This window comes from Microcebus murinus, chromosome 3 (assembly GCF_040939455.1).
Source record: "Microcebus murinus isolate Inina chromosome 3, M.murinus_Inina_mat1.0, whole genome shotgun sequence".
Lineage (NCBI taxonomy): Eukaryota > Metazoa > Chordata > Mammalia > Primates > Cheirogaleidae > Microcebus > Microcebus murinus.
Genome location: NC_134106.1, coordinates 30,130,337 through 30,156,748, shown reverse-complemented (window position 1 = coordinate 30,156,748; position 26,412 = coordinate 30,130,337). Strand labels below are relative to the sequence as shown.

General features: G+C 34.6%; 1 protein-coding gene across 2 annotated transcripts in view; it reads left to right on the top strand.

The window, feature by feature from the left end:
- Positions 1-26,412, top strand: part of PRKD3 (protein kinase D3) — a 70,749-nt gene that overhangs the window by 25,246 nt on the left and 19,091 nt on the right. For both annotated transcript variants that reach the window (XM_012788445.2, XM_012788446.3), the window contains exons 3-13: positions 88-226; positions 1,558-1,689; positions 2,693-2,850; positions 9,235-9,427; positions 13,168-13,245; positions 16,324-16,507; positions 17,939-18,062; positions 20,045-20,122; positions 21,372-21,648; positions 24,024-24,076; positions 26,094-26,166. In XM_012788445.2, coding sequence (XP_012643899.1) covers positions 88-226; positions 1,558-1,689; positions 2,693-2,850; positions 9,235-9,427; positions 13,168-13,245; positions 16,324-16,507; positions 17,939-18,062; positions 20,045-20,122; positions 21,372-21,648; positions 24,024-24,076; positions 26,094-26,166 — 1,489 coding nt within the window. The remainder of the gene's footprint in view (positions 1-87; positions 227-1,557; positions 1,690-2,692; positions 2,851-9,234; positions 9,428-13,167; positions 13,246-16,323; positions 16,508-17,938; positions 18,063-20,044; positions 20,123-21,371; positions 21,649-24,023; positions 24,077-26,093; positions 26,167-26,412) is intronic.

The window sequence follows — 26,412 nt, the reverse complement described above, 5'->3', positions numbered from 1 at the left end:
ATGTTTAAAATTTTTCATAATATTGAGAAATTTACTTCTAAAAATAGAAAGCCCTGGGTATACTGATACAGGACTATTTTCCTGCAGTTTCCAGAGTGTGGATTCTTTGGCATGTATGATAAAATTCTTCTCTTTCGTCATGACATGAACTCAGAAAATATTTTGCAGCTGATTACCTCAGCAGATGAAATACATGAGGGAGACCTAGTAGAAGTTGTTCTTTCAGGTAAGTAAATAGCTTCTTTTGTTTTTCTTTTTTTCCAAAGAGCCTCATTTTCTGTACTAAATGCTGTGTTCAATTATATTTGGTCTTTGTATTATTGTTGCTTCTTTCATCTATAACAATGGCTGCCATATGATTTTTACTTTGAGGAAGGTTATATCACAGATAAGAAAGAAAAATAAACTGAGAATTGCTTGAATGTTACTAAGCTAAGGGAATTATCATTTGAACTGAAAAAAATATACTTTTCTCTGAGTCGAAGAAATAAAACAATTATCCTGAAATTCTGTTTCCTTTTCCCCGTTTCTATAAAGAGCATAAAACAAGAGAATTGGGGTTCAGAAAAGAGAAATAGGAAAAAAGGAAATGTAATAGGAAAAAAAGTAATGAAGATATGGAAGAGGAAAGTACAATGTTTCTATTGCTTGAAAAAAAATGCTCCTTTTTGTTCTCAGTGAGCTTTTTTTCTACCTCTCTCCTTTCCCCACCTCACCCATTCTTGCCGTACCTTGTTCCTTACCTCCCGCTATTTCTGATCTCATCTAACAGCAATGTGAGCAGAATTGTTAATGAGAAGTGAAAGGGAAGAAAAAATGCCATAATAATGTACATAGTAGGTCTGTAATACTTCTTGTTTGGCAAGAAAGGAAGCAAGCTGGCCATCCAAGAGTCCAGAGTCCTGCTGTCAGTTATCCCATTTCCCAAACTCCCCATTGAGCCTTTTCTTGAGATTCTCACTGACCATCACCTTTCCTTATGAGTCCCCACTCCTCTCCTCTTATTTCTGATTCTCCCATTCATCTAGTCCCCCCACCCCCGCCTTGATCATTCATCTACACCACAACTTCAAACCATCTGTAATACTTCCCCATCTTTGTCTTAACCATTAGGACTATGGAGAACATACACAGAATGTATCCTGGGACCCTAAGTTAGGACTCATTGTTTTTTCCCACAGAAACATTGATGTATATTGAGGTTAAGTTCCACAGCATTTTTTACTTTAATGTTGCATTTCTCAGCATATCATAAGTTAAACAGGTTTTAATTGGCTAAAATAGACCTAAGAGCTATTTGCAATCTTATCATTATGAGAAAGTGCTTTTGGGAGTTCCAGATACCTTACCTGCAGACCTACTTTTGGAGTTTAGATTATTTGAATCTGATGGACTTCATAAACTAGAGTTTAAATATCACAGTATTAAATACTTAAAATAATTTATTTTTGTGCTCAGATGGAATTTTCAGAGAAAAAAAATGATTTTCTATACTATAACACAAATGAACAGGTGAACATTCCTAAGGTTTATTTTAATACTTTTCTTTTTTAAAAGCTTTGGCCACAGTAGAAGACTTCCAGATTCGTCCACATACTCTTTATGTGCATTCTTACAAAGCTCCTACTTTTTGTGATTATTGTGGTGAGATGCTCTGGGGATTGGTACGTCAGGGACTGAAATGTGAAGGTATGTGTTCTAAAATTTTTATGGTCATTTAAAATAGGGTTTCACGGTTGTATTCTTTTATTATCACCGAGAAAATGAGATTATTAGTTGGTGACTAGGGAGTAACCAGGATTTAGAATTGGAGAGATTGGGACTCTTTCGTATTCTTGGGCAATTTACTTAATCTCTCTGAGGATCAATTTCTCTGTAAAATATATTCTACCCCTTGGGTTTTGTGAAGAGTAAATGGTTAAGTAAGGTAATATGGGTAAAATATTTGTCACAGAGTAGTGGATCAATAAATATTAATGTTTTTAATTTTTTTTAAAGTTAAGTCTTACATGCAACAAAACTGTCAAGGTTGTTCTGAATTACAATTACTAGAGGGTAGGGCACAGGTGTATGTTTCTGATTAAGAAATAGTCCTCTAAGGTGAAGTGTCAATAAACTTTTTCTGTAAAATGCCAGAGAATAAATATTTTAGGCTTTGCTGACTATCTGTTATAATGTGAAACTAGCCATAGACAAGATGTAAACAAAAGGACATGGCTGTGTTCCAGTAAAACTTTATTCAGGAACACTGAAATTTGAGTTTCATGTGATTTTCATGGCACAGGAAGAATTTGGGACACAGGCCAGAGTTTGCTGACCAGTGCTTTAAGCCAGTGATTCTAAAATTTATCATGCATCATAAAACATACTTTGCTGGGTCCCATCCCCAGAGTTTCTAATTCAATAGATCCAGAATGGAGCCCAGTAATTTACATTTCTAACAAATTGCCAGGTAATAGCTTTGTGGACCACACTTCAAGAACCACTGCTCTGGCTAACTTAACCTTTCTAAACACACCTTTCTACCCATTTCCTATTCTTTTTCAGTTTGTTAGCCTCCACTTAGCCTGTCATCTGGATTCTTAGAGTAGACATTGCTAACAGAGAAATTAATAAAAGAAGCACCAATTTTTTATGTGTCACACTTAAAAGTTTTTTTAATCTTATTTTTTACCTTTTAAAATATATTTAGGCTGTGGATTAAATTACCATAAACGATGTGCCTTCAAGATTCCAAATAACTGTAGTGGAGTAAGAAAGAGACGTCTGTCAAATGTATCTTTACCAGGACCTGGCCTCTCAGTTCCAAGACCCCTACAGCCTGAATGTGCAGCCCTTCCCAACGAAGAGGTATGTATTCTAAGGTAATAGAAAGACTAGTTATTCCTTATGTTTCTACAGTGTGTATGACATTCTAGAACATAACTGATATACTAAAGAATAGTAATGTTCCTACACTTAACCTTAAAATGTAATAATGGGGGCAGGGCTACCAATGTGAATTGCATTTTGTACACCTTAGGATTGCATTATTTATTACTCAGACCACTGTATTAGCCTCCTAACCAGTGTCCTTGCTCCTGGTCTCTGTACTTCACTTCATCTTATACATGACAGCCAGGTCAAGTTTTCTATTATATTGCTCTGATTATATCACTCCCCACTAGGAGACCTTTTATACATGCTGCATTTCTCACAATCTGTACTATTCAGCATTTCCTGATAACACCCTTGCTCCCCCTTTCTTTGCTCTTGTTGTTGTCCATACTACATGGATTTTCCTGACCTGGCTTAAAAGCTGCCTTCCCTGATTTTCCCCTTGCCTGGAAGTTATTTTATGTTCTGAATGCTATTATACTTTTTAAACCTTCCTAATTGTGTATATAACATTTTACTTAATATCATAGCGTTTGTATACTGGATTGTCCTCAAGGAGTTTTTGATCTATTTAGAGAAGACAATACTTATGTCTTCATGTGCCCCATTGTGTCCAGCATGATCCTTGGTACTTAGTAGGTACTCAGTGAATGAATGAGTGAATAATGACTCCACTGACCCTCACAATATAGAGTATATCAGTAGATCTGTATACAGATGAGACCATTGAGATACACAATGGTTAAGTGACTTAAATCACAGAGCAAATTAGTAAGAGATACTAGAATTAAATATAGAACTCATTATTTGTAAATCAATGATTTTTCTCATACTGTACCTCTCAAGGGTGAGGGTAGTAGATAAGGGAAGAAATCAATAACTCCCTTGTACATTTGATAGTACTTAAAGTGACTTCCATCCATAGATTATATATCTTATTTAGTTGTTTTTATAATCTTATCATATAAGATTAATGATATTAATCATTAATTATATATTATATATCATAGTTATATGTTATATATTGTAGTTATAATATATAGATTATATATTGATATAATCTTATCATTTAGTTATTATCTTATCATTTAGCTATATAATCTTATCATTTAGCTATAACTAAAACAACTATAATTAAGTTTTTATAATCTTATCATTTAAGATTAATGATATTAATCATTAATTATATATATTATAGTTATATAATATAGTTATATTATTATATATATTATACATTGATGATATAATCTTATCATTTATTTTTTCTATAACCTCTTTGGTTTTCTATAAATTATGACAAAATCAAGCCTCAGGCTGTTGTCTTGGCACCATAGTCACAAGATTTTGTTAAACTGAGACACCAGAATAAAACCCTCTGAAATCCTTTCACAAAAACTTAATATTTACATAATGCTTAGCCTTAGTGTGAGATTTTTAAAGTAGAAAAAGAATGCTGTGATATAAGAGACTGAGAATTAGAGGTTATTATAAACATGTAGAAGAACTTAGGAAAAGATTGGCAAGAGAAAAGTTAGTGTATTTTATACACTGAACTGCAGAGAGAGCTTATATGGGAGTGAGGACTATAGGATAGAGGTATGTTGTTTTAAGATCCCCACAGGTGATGCTGGTGTGCCAGCTAAACCCAATTGAGTATTACTAGTTAGGAAATACTAAGTAGGAGAAGGACAGAGCAGATAGATAAGGTATTATGTTTTAATTCATTAACTTATATTTTATCCTGAAGATGAAAACTCCTTAGGGAAGTGTAAGAAGTAGAGTGACATGTCTGAATTGGTTATATTGTTCAGAGTATTTTATTTTATTTATTTAATATTTGTGTGTGACAGAGTCTCACTCCGTTGCCCGGGCTAGAGTGCCTTGGCGTCAGCCTACCTCATAGCAACCTCAAACTCCTGGGCTCAAGCAATCCTTCTGCCTCAGCCTCCCGAGTAGCTGGGAATACAGGCATGTGCCACCATGCCCAGCTAATTTTTATATATGCATTTTTAGTTGGCCAATTAATTTCTTTCTATTTATAGTAAAGACAGGGTCTCACTCTTGCTCAGGCTGGTTTTGAACTCCTGACTTTGAGCGATCCACCCACATCGGCCTCCTAGAGTGCTAGAATTTCAGGCGTGAGCCACTGCGCCCAGCTGTTCAGAGTATTTTAAAACAAGGAGAACTTACAGAGTAGAAGGTCTCTCAAGAAGGTTTCCCTTTGTCAGTCCAAACACACAGCCTCAAAAGGAGGTAGAGTAAGAGAAGAGCTTCTGGAGGAAAAGAGGGAAGGAAGAATGGGAAGAGAGGACAGTCCACTCTAAGGGAATGGAGGAGATAGCAGTTAGGAGATAAGAGCAACCCCTAAGCCAAACCCAGGTCAGAGAACTAACTCCGAGTGGCTGCACATTGAGAGCCTCTTAAGCTCTCGTGTGCCAGGCTTTGTGATGGCTGCTCACCTTCTCTCATGTAAACCTCACCACAGTCCTGGGAGATATAGGTATTATCCTGACTTCACAGATAATGAAAATAAGAAAGAAAAGTTTCTGAGGAGTCAAGATATTAAACTTAACTGAATACTAAGATAAGCTTGAAAAAATAGGCAAGTTGGGGATAGAAAACTTTGAATCTGACTTTGAGGTTGCCTTTGTTTACATGTAAGAAGGCAGTTTCTGTTATAATATCACAAGTCAGTCTGAAGAGAATCAAGTAAAGACATGGAAGAACAGAAGAAGATAGACTGTTCACTGAATTTAGTTAAAATGGAACCACTAAGATTAGAGAAACCAGAATTGAGTGATGGCTGTTTGAAGATGAGACAGATAAATGTTCCTTTCAGTACATTTGGGAAAATTCCTCAGCAGCAGAGGACAGAATCAAGCTAGAAAGAAAATGTTGAGTCTAAGCATAAGCATAAAAGTGGAGATATTTCAGTGAGTAATACTCAGAGCCAACTAAATATCCATAACTGAGAAATCACCCTTTTTTTTTTTTTTTTTTTTTTTTTTTTGAGACAGAGTCTCACTTTGTTGTCCAGGCTAGAGTGAGTGCCGTGGCGTCAGCCTAGCTCACAGCAACCTCAAACTCCTGGACTTGAGTGATCCTTCTGCCTCAGCCTCCCGAGTAGCTGGGACTACAGGCATGCACCACCATGCCCGGCTAATTTTTTATATATATATCAGTTGGCCAATTAATTTCTTTCTATTTATAGTAGAGACGGGGTCTCGCTCTTGCTCAGGCTGGTTTTGAACTCCTGACCTTGAGCAATCCGCCCGCCTCGGCCTCCCAAGAGCTAGGATTACAGGCGTGAGCCACAGCGCCCGGCCAGAAATCACCCTTTTTGAAAATGCTTTTCTATTCCCTTTATTATTATATATAATTGAGAGTTGACAATATTGTTACATAGTTTTTGTGAGCAGTTACTTTGGCAAATGTTAGCTTAAACTTAAGTTGTGGGGGCTGGGTGCAGTGGCTCTCGCCTATAATCTTAGCACTCTGGGAGGCTGAGGCGGGTGGATTGCTCGAGGTCAGGAGTTCGAAACCAGCCTGAGCAAGAGCAAGACCCCGTCTCTACTATAAATAGAAAGAAATTAATTGGCCAACTAATATATATAGAAAAAATTAGCTGGGCATGGTGGTGCATGCCTGTATTCCCAGCTACTCGGGAGGCTGAGGCAGCAGGATTGCTTGAGCCCAGGAGTTTGAGGTTGCTGTGAGCGAGGCTCATGCCTCGGTACACACTCTAGCCTGGGCAACAAAGCGAGACTCTGTCTCAAAAAAAAAACAAAAAACAAAACTTAAATTGTGGAAATAATCAAATTACTTTTAGATAATTTCTTGCTACACAGTAATAAGGAAAAAATAACTGTTTAAGCTTAGCACTAATTTGTACATAAGGGGACTTTAAAACAAGGTGAGAGAACTTTCACTCAATTGTAGTTACTATAATCTCCCTAGTCCCATTTTAACCAGATACTCTAGGTAATTCTACGAACATCCTCCTCCCTCCAAATTCTGATTAAATCTGCCATAGCTTTCCTGCCATCCTCACCCCACAGAGTGGCAAACCACTATTTTTGATGGCATTGTATTACGCCCAGGTATATTGAGACATGAAAAAGGTTAAAAAGCACTGAACTATGGTGTAGAAAACCTGACTCAAAGTCTTGATTCTAACACTACTACTTGGTAGTATTAATCCCTTTGAGCCTGATTTTTCATATTTAAAATAGGGATAATAACATAAATAACTACTTACACAGGGCACGACAGATTAGGTGGCTGCTACAACCATTGGTCCCTGAGCAGTTACTGGCACACAGGCTCTGTACCATGCCTCTTACAACCTGATCCTAGCAGGACATGACCAAAAGGGAGTCACTAACGGGATGTTGGCATATGAAAGTATCTATTATGAAATCTCTTCCTTACAGGGGTAGTCTGTATGTTTGAGGATGACTGGCTAAATCAGTCTTGCTCCATCTGCTGTTTTGAACTTGAGACAAACCAAAAGAAGAAACAGGAGCAAAAGAAGCAGAATGTTGAGTCACCACTAGAGTATGGAGCCAGGGATGAGCAAAGGTCTAAAACATCTGTTTCTAGTTCCCACTGGGTTCTCTATTAGCTTTACAGAGTCAGTGGTATTCTTTTTGCTGAAGGTGGTCCACACACGGCAGCATTGAGGGTGAGCCAGCCTAGAGTAGGACACCCTGGACAGCTGAAGCACACAAGTGTGGTTTGAGTTTCCACACTCTTTTTCTTTACTTTTCCTGAATTAAACTGCTTCATAATTCATTTTAGAAGATTTCTGGCTACACATTAGTAAAAAACTATCGATCTGAGGCTGCATTTGTGCCTTTCCACAGTGCTCTCCTCCATTCATTTGTTTTCTGTTTCTTTTCCTTTTCTTCCTCCTACTTTCATTCTTTTTCCCTTCTTCTCCCTTACACTGTCTCTTGGTTTCTTCTAACTGTTGCTTCCCTTGATTGAACATACCAGTGTAGAATGACACAACTTCTCTGAGTTACAAAACTTACTAGTTATGGAAAATATCTAAAAGATTTCAGGACTGCAGTTCTGTCAGTGAAGATGCAAGCAGGTTCAACAAAATTTATTAAGGCATCTAGATGGTAGTTAGTTATTTGGATTTTGTATTTGAGAACTTGGATTATGTTTTATTTATTTTTGTCCCCAATATATAGTATAGGGCCTGCTATATAATAATGAATATTGTTGAATAAATGGAATAAGCCACATTAAACTGGGTTGTAATTTTTTTTTTTTTTTTTTTTTTTTGAGAAAGAGTCTCGCTTTGTTGCCCGGGCTAGAGTGAGTGCCGTGGCGTCAGCCTAGCTCACAGCAACCTCAAACTCCTGGGCTCGAGTGATCCTTCTGCCTCAGCCTCCCGGGTAGCTGGGACTACAGGCATGCGCCACCATGCCCGGCTAATTTTATATATATATATCAGTTGGCCAATTAATTTGTTTCTATTTATAGTAGAGACGGGGTCTCGCTCAGGCTGGTTTTGAACTCCTGACCTTGAGCAATCCGCCCGCCTCGGCCTCCCAAGAGCTAGGATTACAGGCGTGAGCCACAGCACCCGGCCTGGGTTGTAATTTAATTTGATTATTTTCCTTCATGTAGAAAGAGCCATAATTACAAAAATCCACTTATCCCTCAGGTTACACAAATGCTTTCTTTAATTTTGTTTTTTGTTCACCTGGGGGGAAAACTCAAAAAACTAGAAAATATTTAAAATATCAAAGAACTTCCTAAAACCTAGGTACTAGGACTAAAGTTGATTTAGTTTTGTGTCTGCCATTATTTATTTCATAATCATTAATTAGACTTCAAATTTTACATATGTATTTTAGTATTTGTTAAGAGAAACTTGAGAATCTAAGATTTGTTTCAAATTATTTTCAGACATCATGTTCAGTAATGCAACCTGAGCAGCAATAATACTTTGTGAGTTTGTTTACTTTTCCTGTGATTAATTCCTTGCTCAGGTTTTTGAAGGGATTTGAACATCTGTCATAAATTCATTTTAAGGATTTTAGTTTTTATATGTAAAATGCTGAGTGTGCCTGATAAATAATAGTTATTAATCAGTGAATAAGGACATAAAAATCAACATATCTTAGGGTTTTTAAAGCATAAATTTTAGCAAAAAGAATCTACATTGTTTCTCATTCAGGGGTTGGCAAATTAAGCTTTGCAAAGGAAACTGCTAAGATATACATTTTTAGATTTTTGGCTTTAGTGTTCCAGATAAATGATTTTTGTGGTTAAGCTTTGCTTCCAACATTTTGTTTTTAATATTTTGACTTATACTTACAGAAATTACTTATATTTCAGTCACATGTTCACCAAGAACCAAGTAAGAGAATTCCTTCTTGGAGTGGTCGTCCAATCTGGATGGAAAAGATGGTGATGTGCAGAGTAAAAGTTCCACACACATTTGCTGTTCACTCTTATACCCGTCCCACAATATGTCAGTACTGCAAGCGGTTACTGAAAGGCCTCTTTCGGCAAGGAATGCAGTGTAAAGGTAGGATTATATGTGTTCCTTAAGTAAAATTAATGTCTGTTTTGTTAGCAAATATAGGTTTAAAATGTTTATATTTCAGAAGCATTAAAGAAATTGTTTTCATAGTTGTTAACTTAAAAAAGAAAGGAAAAAAAATATATATATATATAAAATACAAATGCACGCATGCCAACAACTACTACTACTATCTTCAATGTGTGTATTATGTACCAGGCACTATGGTAAAAAAAAAAAAAAAAAAAAAACTTTACATATTCAGTCTTCAGAGTAGGTATATGTGAAGTATGCTTTTGTTATTAGCAATAGGAATCATTTTCTATTTTGTAGGCAAGAGAGAATAAGTAACTTGCTTAAGATCACATAGCTAGTAAACAGAAAAACTAGAATTTATATCTATGAGGTATGACTTCTTAACTTGCATGATACAGAACAGCTAGTAAGCAGCAAAGCTGATATTTGAGCTATATCCTTGATTCCGTAGCCAGACACTACCCAAAATAGAAATAATGCTTTCCTTTTTCATTAAATATTCGTACACATGTAAATATACTATAAGAGTTTGGGTTTTTTTGTTTTTGATGATGTAACTAGGGGAATTGTGCAAAAACTGTCATTCCAGAGAATAATCACACTGAAATAAATGAGATATAGTAGACACTAGTAAAATTATATCAGGGACCATCCTTATTTGGATACAAACCCAGAACATAGTCATAGTATTTCCAAAACATTCTTAATGAACCAGGTTTTTAATAGAATAATGGAATAACTTGTTGCTTATAGTTATATAATACTTTTATGCTTTTAAGATGGTTTCTTTGGTGTCATATCTTCTCATTAATGCTGTACAGTAGAGTGAAAACTAGAGTTTAAATGTCTTAGATTATTAGTTATTGAGCCAGGATAGGGTATAAGTAGTCTAACTGTAATCTTACGTACTTTTTTTAATGCGATTAATCTAGCAGTTCTTAGTACCACTCCTTTTTATATAGTTGAATTATTTGTGGAGTTGAATTATCAAGTGAGCTAAATAAAATATTATGGTTGAGGTTTTTATAACAATAAATCCTTGCTTACAACACAAGTAAGATAATTGTATATATTTTTAACTTAAGTATATAAGAAAGCTTTTCTTGACAATGTTTAATAGCATATGAGAACATTTGTTGTCAGATATTTAATAACTATTAGGCAGGCATATTTAAACGTTGAAATTTTATTTCAACAGCTTGCTTTGAATATGAATTAATACATAAATTAATACTTTAAAATATCAACACAAAAGTATATTGGAAAACAGCCACTCAGAAATGTTTTGGGAAAGAACATTAATTGCAGACGTACAAATTCTAGCCAACAGATAATCTGAGTTAAAGGTAGTTAATAGTGCCACACTGCTAAACAGAACAGAAACATTCTTAAACCATATGCAAAAAAGTACAATATTTTGTAGAGGAACTAAAATAAATATGTAGGTTAATGAATTTTTAAACAGAGTTTGTTAATTCTGCCACTGGGTTATTTAACTTGTTAGGGTTCTAGAAAAATAATGTTTTGTACTTAACTGGTTTAGAAGATGGCAGGTTTTTATCTATATAGCTAAGCTATTTCGGTTATTGATAAAAATAATTTATTTCAGTGATTCCTATATTTTTATAGTACAAATATTCTTTATTTTTATTCATTTGTCAAGCTAACAAAGAAAAAATAATTCAGTTAAGATAAACAGTTATGCTGGATCATTTGAGAAAATACATAGTTTCAAGAATTCATTCATGCATTCATTTATCTTTTTATTTTCCGCTTTGCTGTATAAAAACTTCAGTGCAGGCCGGGCGCTGTGGCTCACGCCTGTAATCCTAGCTCTTGGGAGGCCGAGGCGGGCGGATTGCTAGAGGTCAGGAGTTCAAAACCAGCCTGAGCAAGAGCGAGACCCCGTCTCTACTATAAATAGAAAGAAATTAATTGGCCAACTGATATATATATAAAAAATTAGCCGGGCATGGTGGCGCATGCCTGTAGTCCCAGCTACTCGGGAGGCTGAGGCAGAAGGATCACTCAAGCCCAGGAGTTTGAGGTTGCTGTGAGCTAGGCTGACGCCACGGCACTCACTCTAGCCTGGACAACAAAGCGAGACTCTGTCTCAAAAAAAAAAAAAAAAAAAAAAACTTCAGTGCAGCTTAAAAGCATATGTGAAATGTAACAAAGCATAAACAAATTAATAAAAACATGGGTAAGGCCGGGCACGGTGGCTCATGCCTGTAATCCTAGCACGCTGGGAGGCTGAGGCAGAAGGATCGCCCAAGGTCAGGAGTTCAAAACCAGCCTGAGCAATAGCAAGACCCTGTCTCTACTAGAAAATAGAAATTAATTGGCCAACTAAAAATATATAGAAAAAATTAGCCGGGCATGGTGGTGCATGCCTATAGTCCCAGCTACTTGGGAGGCTGAGGCAGAATGATTGCATGAGCCCAGGAGTTTGAGGTTGCTGTGAGCCAAGCTGACACCACAGCACTCTCGCCCCAGCAACAAAGTGAGATTCTGTCTCAAAGAAAAAAAAACCATGGGTAAGAACATAGAGAAATTAAAATGCCTGCTATTAGAACTTACACGCTTACTGCCGGGTGCTCCACAAATTTGGCTCTAAATGTTCAAAGGGAAAATGAAAACGTTTTCACAATTTTCAGAGTTCATGAGATAAGAAACAAATCTATTGTTTAAGAAATGTACAAGATATTAATATCATATTAATTTTTCTTAGGGCCTTTCTTAAGAATGACAGTGTTATTATATAATGTAAATTTTATCATCTATCAAGTTATTAATTTCATGAGGCTTTTTCTTATAATGACCTTCAACCAATGCTGTCAGCATGATGGATTTCCTGACTCACAAGGGTTACAAAAGGGTCTTTCTAAGTCAGAACCCCAAAAATTATTTTTAGCCAGTTATTGCTGATAGATGTGTTTCAAAGGTGATGTTAGACATAGGCGTATCAATGGGTCTCAATCTTAGTGTCACTTAAGGTGCTCATTGAAACTCACATTTCTCAGCCCCACTCCCAGAGTTGCTTGATATAATAGATCTGGTGTGGAACCCAAGAATTTGTGTTTCTCACAAGTTGCCAAATGATGTTGATGTTGCTGGTTTGGGGACCACAGTTTGAGAACTACTGAGTTACACAGTATTGTTGAACAGATTGTACCTGACACTGATCTGCAGTGCTGTCAACTCTGAGGTTTCTTGTAGGCTGAGGAGAGCTATTATGTTAAAACCTCATGCCTGAGCTCAGTCCTTCCTCCCAGGGTTATATGTGAAAGCCCTTATTCAATTCCTGATAAATATGTGTTGGATCTCAATCTTTTTTTTGCATAAGCATCTGGTCCTAATACTTAGGAATTAAAAATATGTATCTGACATACATTGGATAGGAATTTAGTCAGCTTAAGAAACTCAAAGGGCTGTGGAAAGATGAATGTGAGATAAGGAAACATGGAGCTGCCATCACATTTTGACAGGGCAATACAAATGATATTAGCCTCATTATACAGGTGAAGAAACTGAGCTTGTGGACGGTTGGGAGTGGGTGTTAAGTGACTTATAGAAGGTTATTATTTTAAATCATCATCATCACTAATATTAATAGTATTCCATCTGTGAGTGATTTAAAGAAAGTCTGACCGTATCTGATATTGCCTGACTTTTTATGTAAATTAGTAAACTGAATATTTCTATTTTAGATTGCAAATTCAATTGCCATAAACGGTGTGCATCAAAAGTACCAAGAGACTGCCTTGGGGAGGTTACTTTCAATGGAGGTAAAATTATTTCTTAATTTCTATAAAAGATCAGGAAAGGCCAGGCACGGTGGCTCACGCCTGTAATCCTAGCACTCTTGGAGGCCGAGGCAGGCGGATTGCTCAAAGTCAGGAGTTCACAATCAGCCTGAGCAAGAGCGAGACCCCGTCTCTACTATAAATAGAGAGAAATTAATTGGCCAAGTAATATATATAGAAAAAATTAGCTGGGCATGGTGGCACATGCCAATAGTCCCAGCTACTTGGGAGGCTGAGGCAGGAGGGTTGCTTGAGCCCAGGAGTTTGAGGTTGCTGTGAGCTAGGCTGACACCATGGCACTCACTCTAGCCTGGGCAACAAAGTGAGACTCTGTCTCAAAAAAAAAGATTAGGAAAAAGGTCACAATTCTTTCATGTGTTATCTTTGCAAGAGGTTATATTTGTATCTACTTTTATATTTAAATTTACTTTTTTTCTGATTTAATAATCAAGCAAAAGATAGAGATCAGTGACAGTACACATTTATTAGTAATTATGCCTTTCCATCTTTCCTCTAGCCACCTACCACTTTGTAGTCTAATATAGCCAGTAGGGTTGCATATTCTCTTTTACCTTTAGACATAAAAGGACTTGTTTTAAAACCCTGCTGTTGTCCCTATTCTTTCATAGTTCTAATATTTATTGACTGCACTGTGCTAAACATTTAAGCATTAGGAGATGAGTAAACTGAGGCACAGAGATACTAAATAAGTTGCCCTAGAAATACAGCCAATAAATGGCAAAGCTGGAATGTGTGCCCATGTGATCTGGCTCCTTAGTCCACAGTTACTAGAACACACCATACTGCCTCACTGTCTCTTTCTTTGTCAAATAATCATTATGCAAACATTTTCCCTTCGGGACCATTTTTTTTCCTCTTTTCAAGATAATACTAAACAAGGCATTTACCTAATTTTTTGCAAATAGGAAGTAAAGACTCTAGCCTTTCAGTGTAATTTTCCTCTAACAAGGCTGGGTGGCTTACAAACAACAGAAATTTATTGCTTATAGTTCTGGAACCTGGGAAGTCCAAGGCCCAGGCAGATTCTATCTCTGGTGAGGTCTGTTTTCTCATTCATAAATGGCACTTTCTAGATGCATCCTTACATGGTGGAATAGGCAAAGGGGCACCCTTGTGCCTATTTTATAAGAACACTAATGCCAGTCATGAGGTCAGAGCCCTTATCATCTAATGTCCCCACCACCTGATACCATTGCCTTGGGAATTAGGATTTCAACATATGAATTTGGGGTCAGGACATGAACATTTCAGACCACAGCACTGGTTAACACCACCAAGAGAACATGATTGGTTTTCTCTTTCAATTAATCTAAATTAATATAGTTTTTCTATATGACTGAAGTCTATTCTAGATTTATAGTTCATGTATTTATATTTTTGTACTTTCCTACCTTTTGACAAATAGATATGAAATACTATTTATATTTGTTTTAATGTGCATTTGTCTGATTACTAGTGAGTTGGGGCATCTTTCAAATTTTTATTGGTTGGCCAGGCACCATGGCTTCTGTCTGTAATCCTAGCACTCTGAGCCAAGGTGGGTGGATCGTTTGAGCTCAGGAGTTCGAGACCAGCCTGAGCAAGAGCGAGACCCCGTCTCTACTAAAAAAAATATAGAATGAAATTAGCTGGACAGCTATATAGAAAAAATTAGCTGGGCATGGTGGCACATGCCTGTACTCCCAGCTACTCGGGAGGCAGGAGGATTGGAGCTGGAATTTGAGCTCATGCACTTAGCATAATGTTTTTAGGGTTCATCCATGTTGCAGCATATGTCAATATTCATTCTTATTTATTGAGAAATATAATACTGTTCCTCTGTAGGGATATACCTCATTTTATTTATCCATTCACCAGTTAGTGGACTCCTGAGATATATCCACTTTGGGGCTATTATGAATAATGCCGCTATGAACACTAGAGCATAATTTTTCCATGGACATGTATTTTCATTTACTTGGGTAGATACATAGTAGTGGAATTGGTAACATTGGAATAGTCATATGGTAGTTTTAACATTTTGAGGATCTACCAAATTGTTTTCCAAAGCAGCTGCACCATTTTACATTCCCACCAGCAGTGTATGAGGATTCTGATTTCTCTGCATCCTCACTACCATTTGTTATCATCTGGCTTTTTAATTACCACCGTCCTAGTGAATGTGAAGTTGTATCGCATTTGCATTTCCCTGATGACTGATGTTGAGCATCTTTTCATATGCTTATTGGCCATTTTTATATCTTCTTTGGAAAGATACCTATTCAGGTCCTTTACCTGTTTAACTAAGTTATTTATCTTTTTATTATTGAGTTGTAAGAGATTTTAAATATTCTGGCTACAAGTCCCTTATCCAGTATATGACTTATAAATATTTTCTCCCATTCTGTGGGCTGTCTTTTCACTTTGTTATGGTATTGTTTGTAGCACAGAAGTGTTTGATGTCACTCAAGTCTGATTTATTTTTTTCTTTTGTCACTTATGTTTTTGGTATTGTATTTAAGAATGCCTTGGCTAACCCAAGTTCATAAAGATTTACTTTTACGTTTTCTTCTACAAGTTTTATAGTTTTAGCTCTTACATTTTAGGTCTGTGATCTGCTTTGAGTTAATTTTTACAATTAACTCAATTAATTTAAGGAAGGGGTCCAACATCATTATTTTTCATGCAAGTGTGAAGCTGCCCTAGCACCATTTATTAAAAAGGCTGTTTATTCTTTCCCCATTGAATTGTCTTAGCATGTCAGAAATCAGTTGACCATAATATAATAGTGGCAACTTATCTTTCACTTTGCTGTTTATAGTAGCTTTGGTCATATAGAAATTTAAAGTTCTAATGTAATCAAATTAATTAACCTTGTGCCTTATGATTTGTGTACTTTGTATCTTCTTTAAGAAATGTTGTATATTGAATCATAAAGATCTTTTCTTATATTTTAAGAGTTTTAAAACTTGTTTTTTCCCATTTAATAGACTGCCTGTATTTAGATGTATTGATAACCCATTAATATAAAACTCTGAAATTCGTTTAAAACTTTGCCAGAACCTTCCAGTCTGGGAACAGATACAGATATACCAATGGACATTGACAGTAATGACTTGAATAGTGAGGGTAGTCGGGGCTTAGATGACACAGAAGAACCATCTCCCCCAGAAGATAAAATGTTCTTCCTGGATCCATCTGATCTTGATGTGGAAAGAGATGAAGAAGCTGTTAAAACAATCAGGTAACACATATGTAGGTATTGCAAGCTATTTCTAAATTCAGAGTCAGTTCAGGATCTCATTAGGAAAATGCCACATCTCTTTGAACCTTAAATGTAATTTAAAATCTAATTAAATTATGTCTAATTCTTTTACATGCAGTGTAGTATTTCTGAAATAAATTACATCACTCTTGCCATCCACTCAAGATGGGAAGTTGTTTTGTTTTTTTAAAAAGGAAAATGTCTTATTTAAATATGGTGTAGATATAATACCTAGTTATGGAATAGCCACTACAAAGTGCCAGTATTGAATGGTAAATTAAAGCAACCAGTTTTGACACAGGCAGATTTACTTTGAAGGTAGAAACAGCAGTATAGAATATACTAAGAATGTTGTACAAAGATGATGGTGATGAACTTGGGGGCAGTTTTCATATTACCACAGAGTTAATCTGTTAGCACTTTGTAAAAAGTGCTGTGAGACTATAAAAACTTTCAAATATCCCACTATATTTATAGAAATTCAATTTTTGTAGCCTATAGTATATACTACTTTGTCATAAAATGTCACCATTTTGGCAGATTGTGTTTTTTATTGGCAACGAAGAGTCATTTAGAGAAAATGGATCATTTATCAATCTCACATGGCTGAGTCATCATTAATTCAGTTTGGCTTATCATTAAATTATAGCTATTATTATCATTACCATTATTAACTAATTTGATATTTACCCAATTTAGAGATTATACAGAACCTAGCTAGTTTCGTAATCATGAATACTTCATATTTTAATAAGAGAAAGTATTTAACTGTTTGAGGCTCAAATTTCAAAACAGTATATTTTACATAAACCCACACACATGCCAAATTGCTCTTTTACTATAGCTACAGTTATTGACTCATGTTTCAATGTTATCTAATTTGACTTGTTACATTTTTTTAATATTCGTAATATCTATAAACCATTTCCTTTTAAATGTCTTCTACTAGAAGTACTTTTTGCTAACAACCTGATTGACTGAATTGACATTTGAGCCATGTGAATTTGAGTATACATGGACTTGTATTTTGCCTGGTGAATTTGCTAATTTATCATTGCTGCATAGGGTATGAAAATTTCAACAGCAAACACAAATAAGACCCTTTGCCGAGACTCCAAATCTTCCAATTGAGGAGAATGCTTTCTGCTCTGTTCATTGTTTTCTTATATTTTTGTGACCACCCCCTCAGAAAACATTAATGACATATCACGATGATTTACAATATAATCAATATGTATCATCATAACAGTATTAATTTATTTTCTCCTTCTTAAGGCATTGTTTTTTTCCCAAGATATTTTGAAAGATTTTAGCTTGATTATCTTTAAAAAGTTCATGAGCCTACTGTATTTATGATTTTTTAAGAATCAAAATCACAAATATTTATGATAAATTTTAAATATTTTTTAGTCCATCAACGAGCAATAACATTCCACTAATGAGGGTTGTACAATCCATCAAGCACACAAAGCGGAAGAGCAGCACAATGGTGAAGGAAGGTTGGATGGTCCATTACACCAGCAGGGATAACCTGGTGAGTGTCACATGCATTTTAATATGTTAGTAAAACTTTGTTATGAGTTTTATTTTGTGAATTTTTAAAATCAGAATGAGAATGAAATATATATTAAGACATTATATATACTACAGCAATATGTAAAAATTAACACTGGTATTATAGTTACATTTGTAAAGAATTTTTAAAAGGCAGAATATTTAATGCATTGATTTTATAACCTGGTAGAAGAGTCAAGATTCAAAAAGGGTCTGGGATTGTACCACAATAAAGACTAATTACCCAAAACATTATAAGCTCTACAAATAAAGATATTAATAGAAGGAACTACAACTTCATCTGAAAAATCATCTTAGTTATTACCAAAGATAGGAAACATGTTTGGCTTTATGTAGATTTTATGTAGACTTATGTAGACTTGTATATTTATGTGTAAATTTACAAGTTATTTTTTAGGACTAGCAAAGAGAAAGGATACATATACTTGTGGAATTGAGTACATTTGAAGAATCAGCATAGTGTAGTAACGATCACAGACTTTGGAGCTAGACTGCCTAAGTGTCTGTGGCTTACTAAAACTGATAACTTGGGAAAGTTACTTAGTTTGTTATGTCTTAATTTATTCATCTATAAAATTGGCATAATAATGGTATCTGCCTAATAGATGCAAATGAGTTAATATATGAGAAAAGCTTGAAACAGCGTCTGGCATATAGTAAGCATACAATAAATGTTAGCAGCTACTGTTTTTTTATTATTTTTAAAATTTGCTGAATAAATTACTGAAAGAGACTTTCTAGTAAATCTAAGAATAAAATGAAGTACCCAGTACATTTAGTTGACTTGAAGTTTTATATGGTGACAGCAGTATAGACTACAGTTGTGTGTGTGTTGTTTTATTTATAGTTCATATCTTTCCAAATGGAAGTTAAAGTGGTATATACGTTTGGAAATTCAGTGGTTTATCACAAAGGTGCTTTATCAAATCATCAGGGGGAAAGATAGATAATTCAATAAATAGTGTTGGGGCAACCATGTAGCCATATAAGAAAAAGTAAAGTTGTATATCTACCTCACACTTTACATATGATAAATCCAAGTGTATGAAAGATTTAAATATAAAGAAATTAAAAGGAGAAACTTTGGGAGAATCATTTTAAACTCTCAATTGGAAAGAAACAAAACAAAGATCAATAAATTTAGTCTCATAAAAAGAATTCTACATGGCAGAAAGCAAAGACAAATGACAAACTAGAAAAAGTATTTTCAACTCATTCTAAACCAGGGTTAATTCCATAATATGTGAAGAATGTCAACAAATTAATAAGAAAAAGATGATAACATGGAAATATGAGCAAATAATATGAATAGAGAGTTCATGAAAATACAGGCAATATAGTGACTTATACATAAAAGCTTGAATTCATTTATAATAAAAGAAATACAATTTAAACTTTACTAAAATACTAGTTTTTATTTTTCAGTACAGCAAAGATCAAAAAGTTTAATAACAGTATTGCATTCATGAGGGTGTGAGTAAACAGGCACTATCATGTTACTGATGAGACTATCAACTGGGTCAAATCTTGAATAGAATAGTTGAACACTATCAAACAGAATTACATGTGCACATATCTTTTGATCCAGCAAGTCAACTTCTAGAAATTTAGCCTACAAGTAAATTATATATTTGTATGTGTGTGCACACATTTATATATATAACAGATGTATCTATGTGTGTATGCATAAAATTCTCTAAAAAAGATTCCCTAAAACCTAATAACATTGCTTGCCTGGAGTAAGGGTGAGGATTGGAATATGAATGATGGTGGGAGTGATTCTTTTTATGTATCCTTCTTATATTTTGAGAATTTTGAACCTCATGAACTTTAAACCTATTCAGAAATACAAATTTATGAATGGAAATGAAAAGGAAAGTACAAGTACTTTGAAGGACTCATGGTTTTGAACCTCACAGCTTTGTGATCTTTATTTTACAGAGAAAGAGGCATTATTGGAGACTTGATAGCAAATGTCTAACATTATTTCAAAATGAATCTGGATCAAAGTATTACAAGGTAAGGATTTTACATTTTAAAAATATAGACATTAAAATATTGGTTGGTCCGAGTGCAGTGGCATTTACAACTAATTGGTCATAACCAATTATAGGTCCTTTGTTCCTTCTTGACTCCCACTGCTTCACTTGACCAGCCTTAAAAAAAACATATTGTATGTTTTTCAAATATACTTGAGTAATATTCATTAATTGTTAAATGTACCTATTGTAACTCTGCCTAATAGGGCTTATAGACGTCACTGTTAAGTTTCTTCTTGAAGCAGCTGTTCCCTGTCCCTCCATTTCACTCCCCACATCATTCCTTCTTCCAGAGATTGGTTTTTGTTGTCCTCTGTTACTTTGTTTTTGGATTGACTGTCAACTTGCTGCTGCTTTCCTTCTGGATACTATGATTTCAATTAGGCTGCTTAGGAAGTCTCATGATTATTGCCTGTCCAGAAGAGGTCAAGGAGGTATTTGGTGTTTCTCTCACCTTCCACATTACCTTAGGCTCCAGTTCCCAATTGCTTGTTTTGGCCCTTCATCTCTTTTTTAGTCTTGCTTGGCTTGCCTCACTTTTTGCCATGTCACAGACTGACACAAAACAAGATTGTAAGCGTAGCAGTTAGGGCAGTAAAAGAGAATGAGAACTAATGACTTTCTTTGAGCTGGTGAGTTTTTTTTAAATAAGTTTTTGCCTTGGGAAGTAGATTCAACGTAACTTATTGTTGCAGTTTACTCCAATGGATAGAACCAGATTGGAGTGTTTAAACAACCTATGCTGAGTCAGGATTCTGCTTTCTGCCATTATTTCTGCTTCTTACTTACTTTGGAGTTATATCTTGCAGACTGCAGCTCCTAGAGAAGTAGTTGTGGAGTTGATTTAATGACAATTGTAAGTGACAGGTGTTGAAATTTGTGGCAAATTACCCTCCTAATTTTTTCTTTCTTTTTTTTTTTTGCATCCTAAGGACATGCTACAGGCCTGAATCATTGACTTAGTTATCTGCTCCATGCTTTGCCTCTGGAGTGCTAGACATGCAGATTGACTCAAGGCAGACACTGTCTAAGACTTGACTGTGTTCTATATACTACATACTTGTGTTTGTCTTAATGACGTTTGTGGAAATGCACATCTTTGATTCTGTAATGTATTTAAAAATAAAAATATGCTGTTTTGTGATCGTCTCAAAAAAAAAAAAGAAAAAAAAATAAAAATAAAAATAAAGATGTATTCATATTTTCCAATACTTAATTTTTTACTTCAGGAAATTCCACTTTCAGAAATTCTCCGCATATCTTCACCACGAGATTTCACAAACATTTCACAAGGCAGCAACCCACACTGTTTTGAAATCATCACTGATACCATGGTATACTTTGTTGGTGAGAACAATGGGGACAGCTCTCACAATCCTGTTCTTGCTGCCACTGGAGTTGGACTTGATGTAGCACAGAGCTGGGAAAAGGCAATTCGCCAAGCTCTCATGCCTGTTACCCCTCAAGCAAGTGTTTGCACTTCTCCAGGGCAAGGGAAAGATCACAGTAAGCAATAAGCTTCTTGATGCCTTTTTCTTCTTTTGTTCTTAAGCATTTTGTGGGTACGTTTGTGTTCTTTATATATTTTCAGTATCATCTTAAGTTTTGTCTTTATAAACCAATACCCTTAGTTAATTCTTTTATAAAATTATGTTGGTTACAGCATATATGTGTACATAAAATGTCCAGAGCTAGGCTACAGAGTCAGTCTCTCTGCATTAAAATCCTCACTCTACCAACCTGTTACATGATCTTAGGCAAGTACTTTACCTCTCTGTAATAGTACCTACTTTTATGGTTGTCAGTATTAAAGGAAAGTAAACCTATGAACCACTGTCCAGAGCAGTGCTTTTGGCATCCCCATGAAGTCTCATTGGGTTAAGTATACTACTAGTGTTAATATTTTGATTCATCATGGGCTATAAACAAGCAATAAAGTGTTAAAAGTTCACATTATACTATACTAAAACATTCGGAAGTATAAAAAAATTATTGCAATGCATGTTCTGTACCAACAAAATTTATATAATTAAACCTAATTATGTTAAAGATTCAAGTGAACAGTTAATAGTCAAAAGGTCATAATACAATAATACTTTCCCCCTATTGGCATTATGTTGTTTATGGGGAAGCATAATTCATTCATTAGAGAAATATATTTAAATTGAAATAAGTACCAACCACTTTCCAAACATAGTTTATTTCACTTTAGCTATATTATTTTGTGCAACTCTTCTGGGCATTATGCAAGACTTTGAGCTATGATAGAATACAAAAGCAATACAGAAATTATAAAAGCTCTTTAGGGAGACATGACATATATAAGTAAGTATTAGATGGTAGCATAAAGCAGTATAGTGCAAAAATGATGAATAATACATTACTCAAAAGAACTCAGATATGGATAGGAAGAGTAAGCAAGATTTCATAGAAGAATCTGATTGGACTTTGGACCTCAGACAGGAATAGGATAGGCAGAGTTAACTGGGAGGTGTGGAGGGGTAGTATTACTCTAGTTGAGGAGACAAGTGTGATCAAAGGAATGAGAGTCATGACCATGGTACATGTTTGATGTTTAGTACGATTTGGAGGAATAGATGGATATTTCACAATGGTTCTTAAGTTTGGGGAGGGGGTTAGACAGAACACTCTGACATTCTAATTAAAACCAAGGAGTGTTTCATCAGAAAACAATATAGGCACTTAAATATTTTTTATATGTAGTTTCCAAGGGTTTAGGGACCCTCTCAAGCCCATCCATGGACCTCTCCCTAGGGTTAAGAATCTTCTCTGAAGGCAGAATTGCAAAAGAATTAAAAAGTACAGATTCTAGAGAATGAAAGCCCAATTCTGTAACTTACTAACTATGTGATCTTGGACTCTACAGTTCTCTAAAGTGGGAAGAATAATAAATGTACATAAGGCATTTAGCATAGTGCCTGACACATAAGTGATACTATTACTGTTGAGTTGTCATTGTTGCTGTCCTTTTAATAATATGGAATAAAGTTCTCCTGGAAGTGACAGAAATTAAAACTGGATGGAGCTAGATTTGGAGGCCTTTGAAAGAAAATAAATACTGAGCCTTAAACTAGGAAACTAGAACTGCTGAAAAGTAGTTTTAAACACATTAATTTTGTTGATGTTGTGCCTTTTCTATTGAAAATTTGAATTATTTAAAATATTTTTAAATTGACTTAATATTTTAAAATAGATTTTTTTGACAGTCTTGTTTTTGATACATACTTTGCTTACATTTCCTTATTAATGACGTTTTATATTTTTATATTTGAGATTATAATGGAAATTTTATATCTTGTTTCTTTGAATTGTCTCAGATTCTAGATGTCTGATACCCTTTCTCTTGCTTACTTTCATATTTCCCTTTTTTTCTTATCAATTACTTTCTTTACTTATCAAAGTAATAGAACATTTTTTATGTTTTTAAAAAAATGCAAGCAGTATAGGAGTGTATACAAACTAAAATCCTTGTTTCCCAACTCCATTCACCAGAAGTAATCATATTTTTACTTTTGTTTTTAATTCAAACACTTCTTTATCCTTCAGCTCCCGTTTTTAACTCAATAATATGTCATGGCTAGCTTTCTAACTCAGTTTATAGATCTACATCATTTACTTAGTGTTTAGATAGAATTACTTTCTATGGATGTGTCATAATTTTACTTAACCAGTCTCCTCTTGATAAATTACTATTATGTGTGTAGATAAATTTTTTTAATGTACATCACTACATTATATTAACTGTGTTAGCCTGTTTTTTAAGTATGATATACCATGGACATTCACACGTCTGTAAATATTAATATTCTTAGTCTTAATAATTTTGTTCTTTTCTCATATATCATTCTTATATTTTATAGAAGATTTATCTACCAGTATCTCTGTATCTAATTGTCAGATCCAGGAGAATGTGGTAAGTAATCATCATAGCTAATGTATACAAACTAAGGGATTAAAATAAGGAAAATAAAATGAATCTAATTAGAACAATAAGCTCATAGCCCAAAGTATTGAGCAATTTGCCTAAAGATACTAGGCTATACTTTTTGGGTGATAACTTCCCTAAGGAGTTCTGCTTTATGGAGGAAACTAAGGCAGATTTTAAAAATTACAAAAAACAAAGTTAACTCTTTCATTAGAAAAAGTGACATGAGACTATCACAAAGTGATATATGAGTTCAGAGAGTTCAAAGTCACTTCTTACTGGGTCAGCAGGGAAAGCTTCCTAAAGGAAGTGCAATTTGACCTATTCCTAGAGGGTGGAATGGATTTTTGACAGAAGTGCTGAAGGGATGAGATTGGGGATCAGCAAGTACAGGGAACCAGGATAAGCAAATAGAGAGAAGCAGGAAATGCAGTACTTGTAAGGAAAAGTGACTGAATTAAATTTGGCTGGTATACATAGGTATGTGTGGGGTTTTATAACAGGTCAGCAAACTTTTTGTGTAAAGGGCCAGACAGTAAATATTTTAGGCTTTGTAGACCATATACAGCTACTCAACTCTGAGTTTGTAGCAAGAAAGCAGCCATAGACAATATTTTAATGAATGAGCATGACTATGTCCTAATAAAACTTTATTTATCGACACTGAAATTTGAATTTCATATAATAGTCACATCACAAGTTCTTTGATTTGTCCAGTCATTTAAAGACCATTCTTAGATCAAGGCCATATAAAAAGAGGAAGCAGACTGGATTTGACCCACAAGTTGTACTTGCCAACCCTTAGATTAGAAGGAAAAGGGACTAGAAAAAGAAATTAGGAACTTGCTCACTAGCTATATATAATTTCTCTGATTAAAAAAAAATATCTCTCTTCTACTTGGAGCATCCAGGTGTTATAGTGCTCTAACATATAAATATTGTTTGGGATTTCTAAGATTACAATGAAGATTGGGTATCCAGTAGTATTATTGGAGGTAGAGAATTTCCAGGAGATACAATCTGTGAGTCTCTTGTCCTAATAGGAGGTAGAATAGACACCACATTTTTAGAGAGAGAAAGGGAAACATGAGAGCACAGGAGTGTTCAACATGAGAGCACAAACTGTAAATGATTCCACAGGAACTTGAGGATATATCCATTCATAACTGAGAAGGGAAAAGATTCAGAATTGATCTTTGTTTTAAAAAAAAAAAACTTTTCTAACAATTATATATACATTGGATGCCCCCTTATCTAATATGATTAGAACCAAAATTTGGTTAAACAAAAAGTTGGTTAAAGTTGGGAAACATATAAAAATGGTTCATACAAACCTTAAAATTTTAATAACTTAACATATATGCAGATTCACTAGCTTTGGTTGCAGGCCTGAAACTTTGTCTTTAACTGTGGGTCTGCTACATGGAGCTCCACTTTTTCTTTCATCGAATTCTAACACTAAAATCCCAAGTTAGTGCATGAATATTCTGACAGCAATACTAAAGAAGAAAAAAAAAAGAGTGGAAGAGCAGGGAGGGAAGTGTGAGGAGTGGATTTGAATTATAGACTTTCTCTCATACATACTTCTTTCATCACTCTTATCTATTCCCAATAATATGAGTTTTCAAGTTTTTCTTTTAAATCAAAGATAATGAATCTCATTAATGGTAAAATACATAAAAATTTATTCTTAATTTTGTATGTTAATTTACTTTTTATAGTTCACTGCTTAATAAATATAAGATTTTTTAAATTGAAAGCATTTTCTCCTGAAAGTATTCTTATGGAATACATTATACTTGGCATGTTAATAGCCATATTATAAAATTTGGGCTTAACCTTTTCTAGAACATAGAAAGCCTAAGTTTCATAAAATAATTGTATTTTATGAAAATTAATTGCCTCTAATGTAAACAAAATGTATTTAAGTATTTGAATGAAAACAGGCAGATATGTTGACATTGTTTTAAAGAGGTAAATAATACTGTTTACTTTTTCCTAATAGGACATCAGTACTGTTTACCAGATCTTTGCAGATGAGGTGCTTGGTTCAGGCCAGTTTGGCATTGTTTATGGAGGTGAGCAACTACAGCCTTTTGTATATTGTATATATTAAAGAAAAACTGGGAAATTTAAAACATAAGCCAGCTCTCTTGACAAAATTGTGAAAAAGACCTATATTCTTTCAGCTAAGTCCTTTTCACTGTAACTGATTATTCATTCCTTAATTTCAACTGAAAACTTTAAAAAGTGACAGAAAGAAGCAGAAAATTCATTTTACAATGGTCTTACTTTATCTCTTGTAACTCATACATAAAGATGTT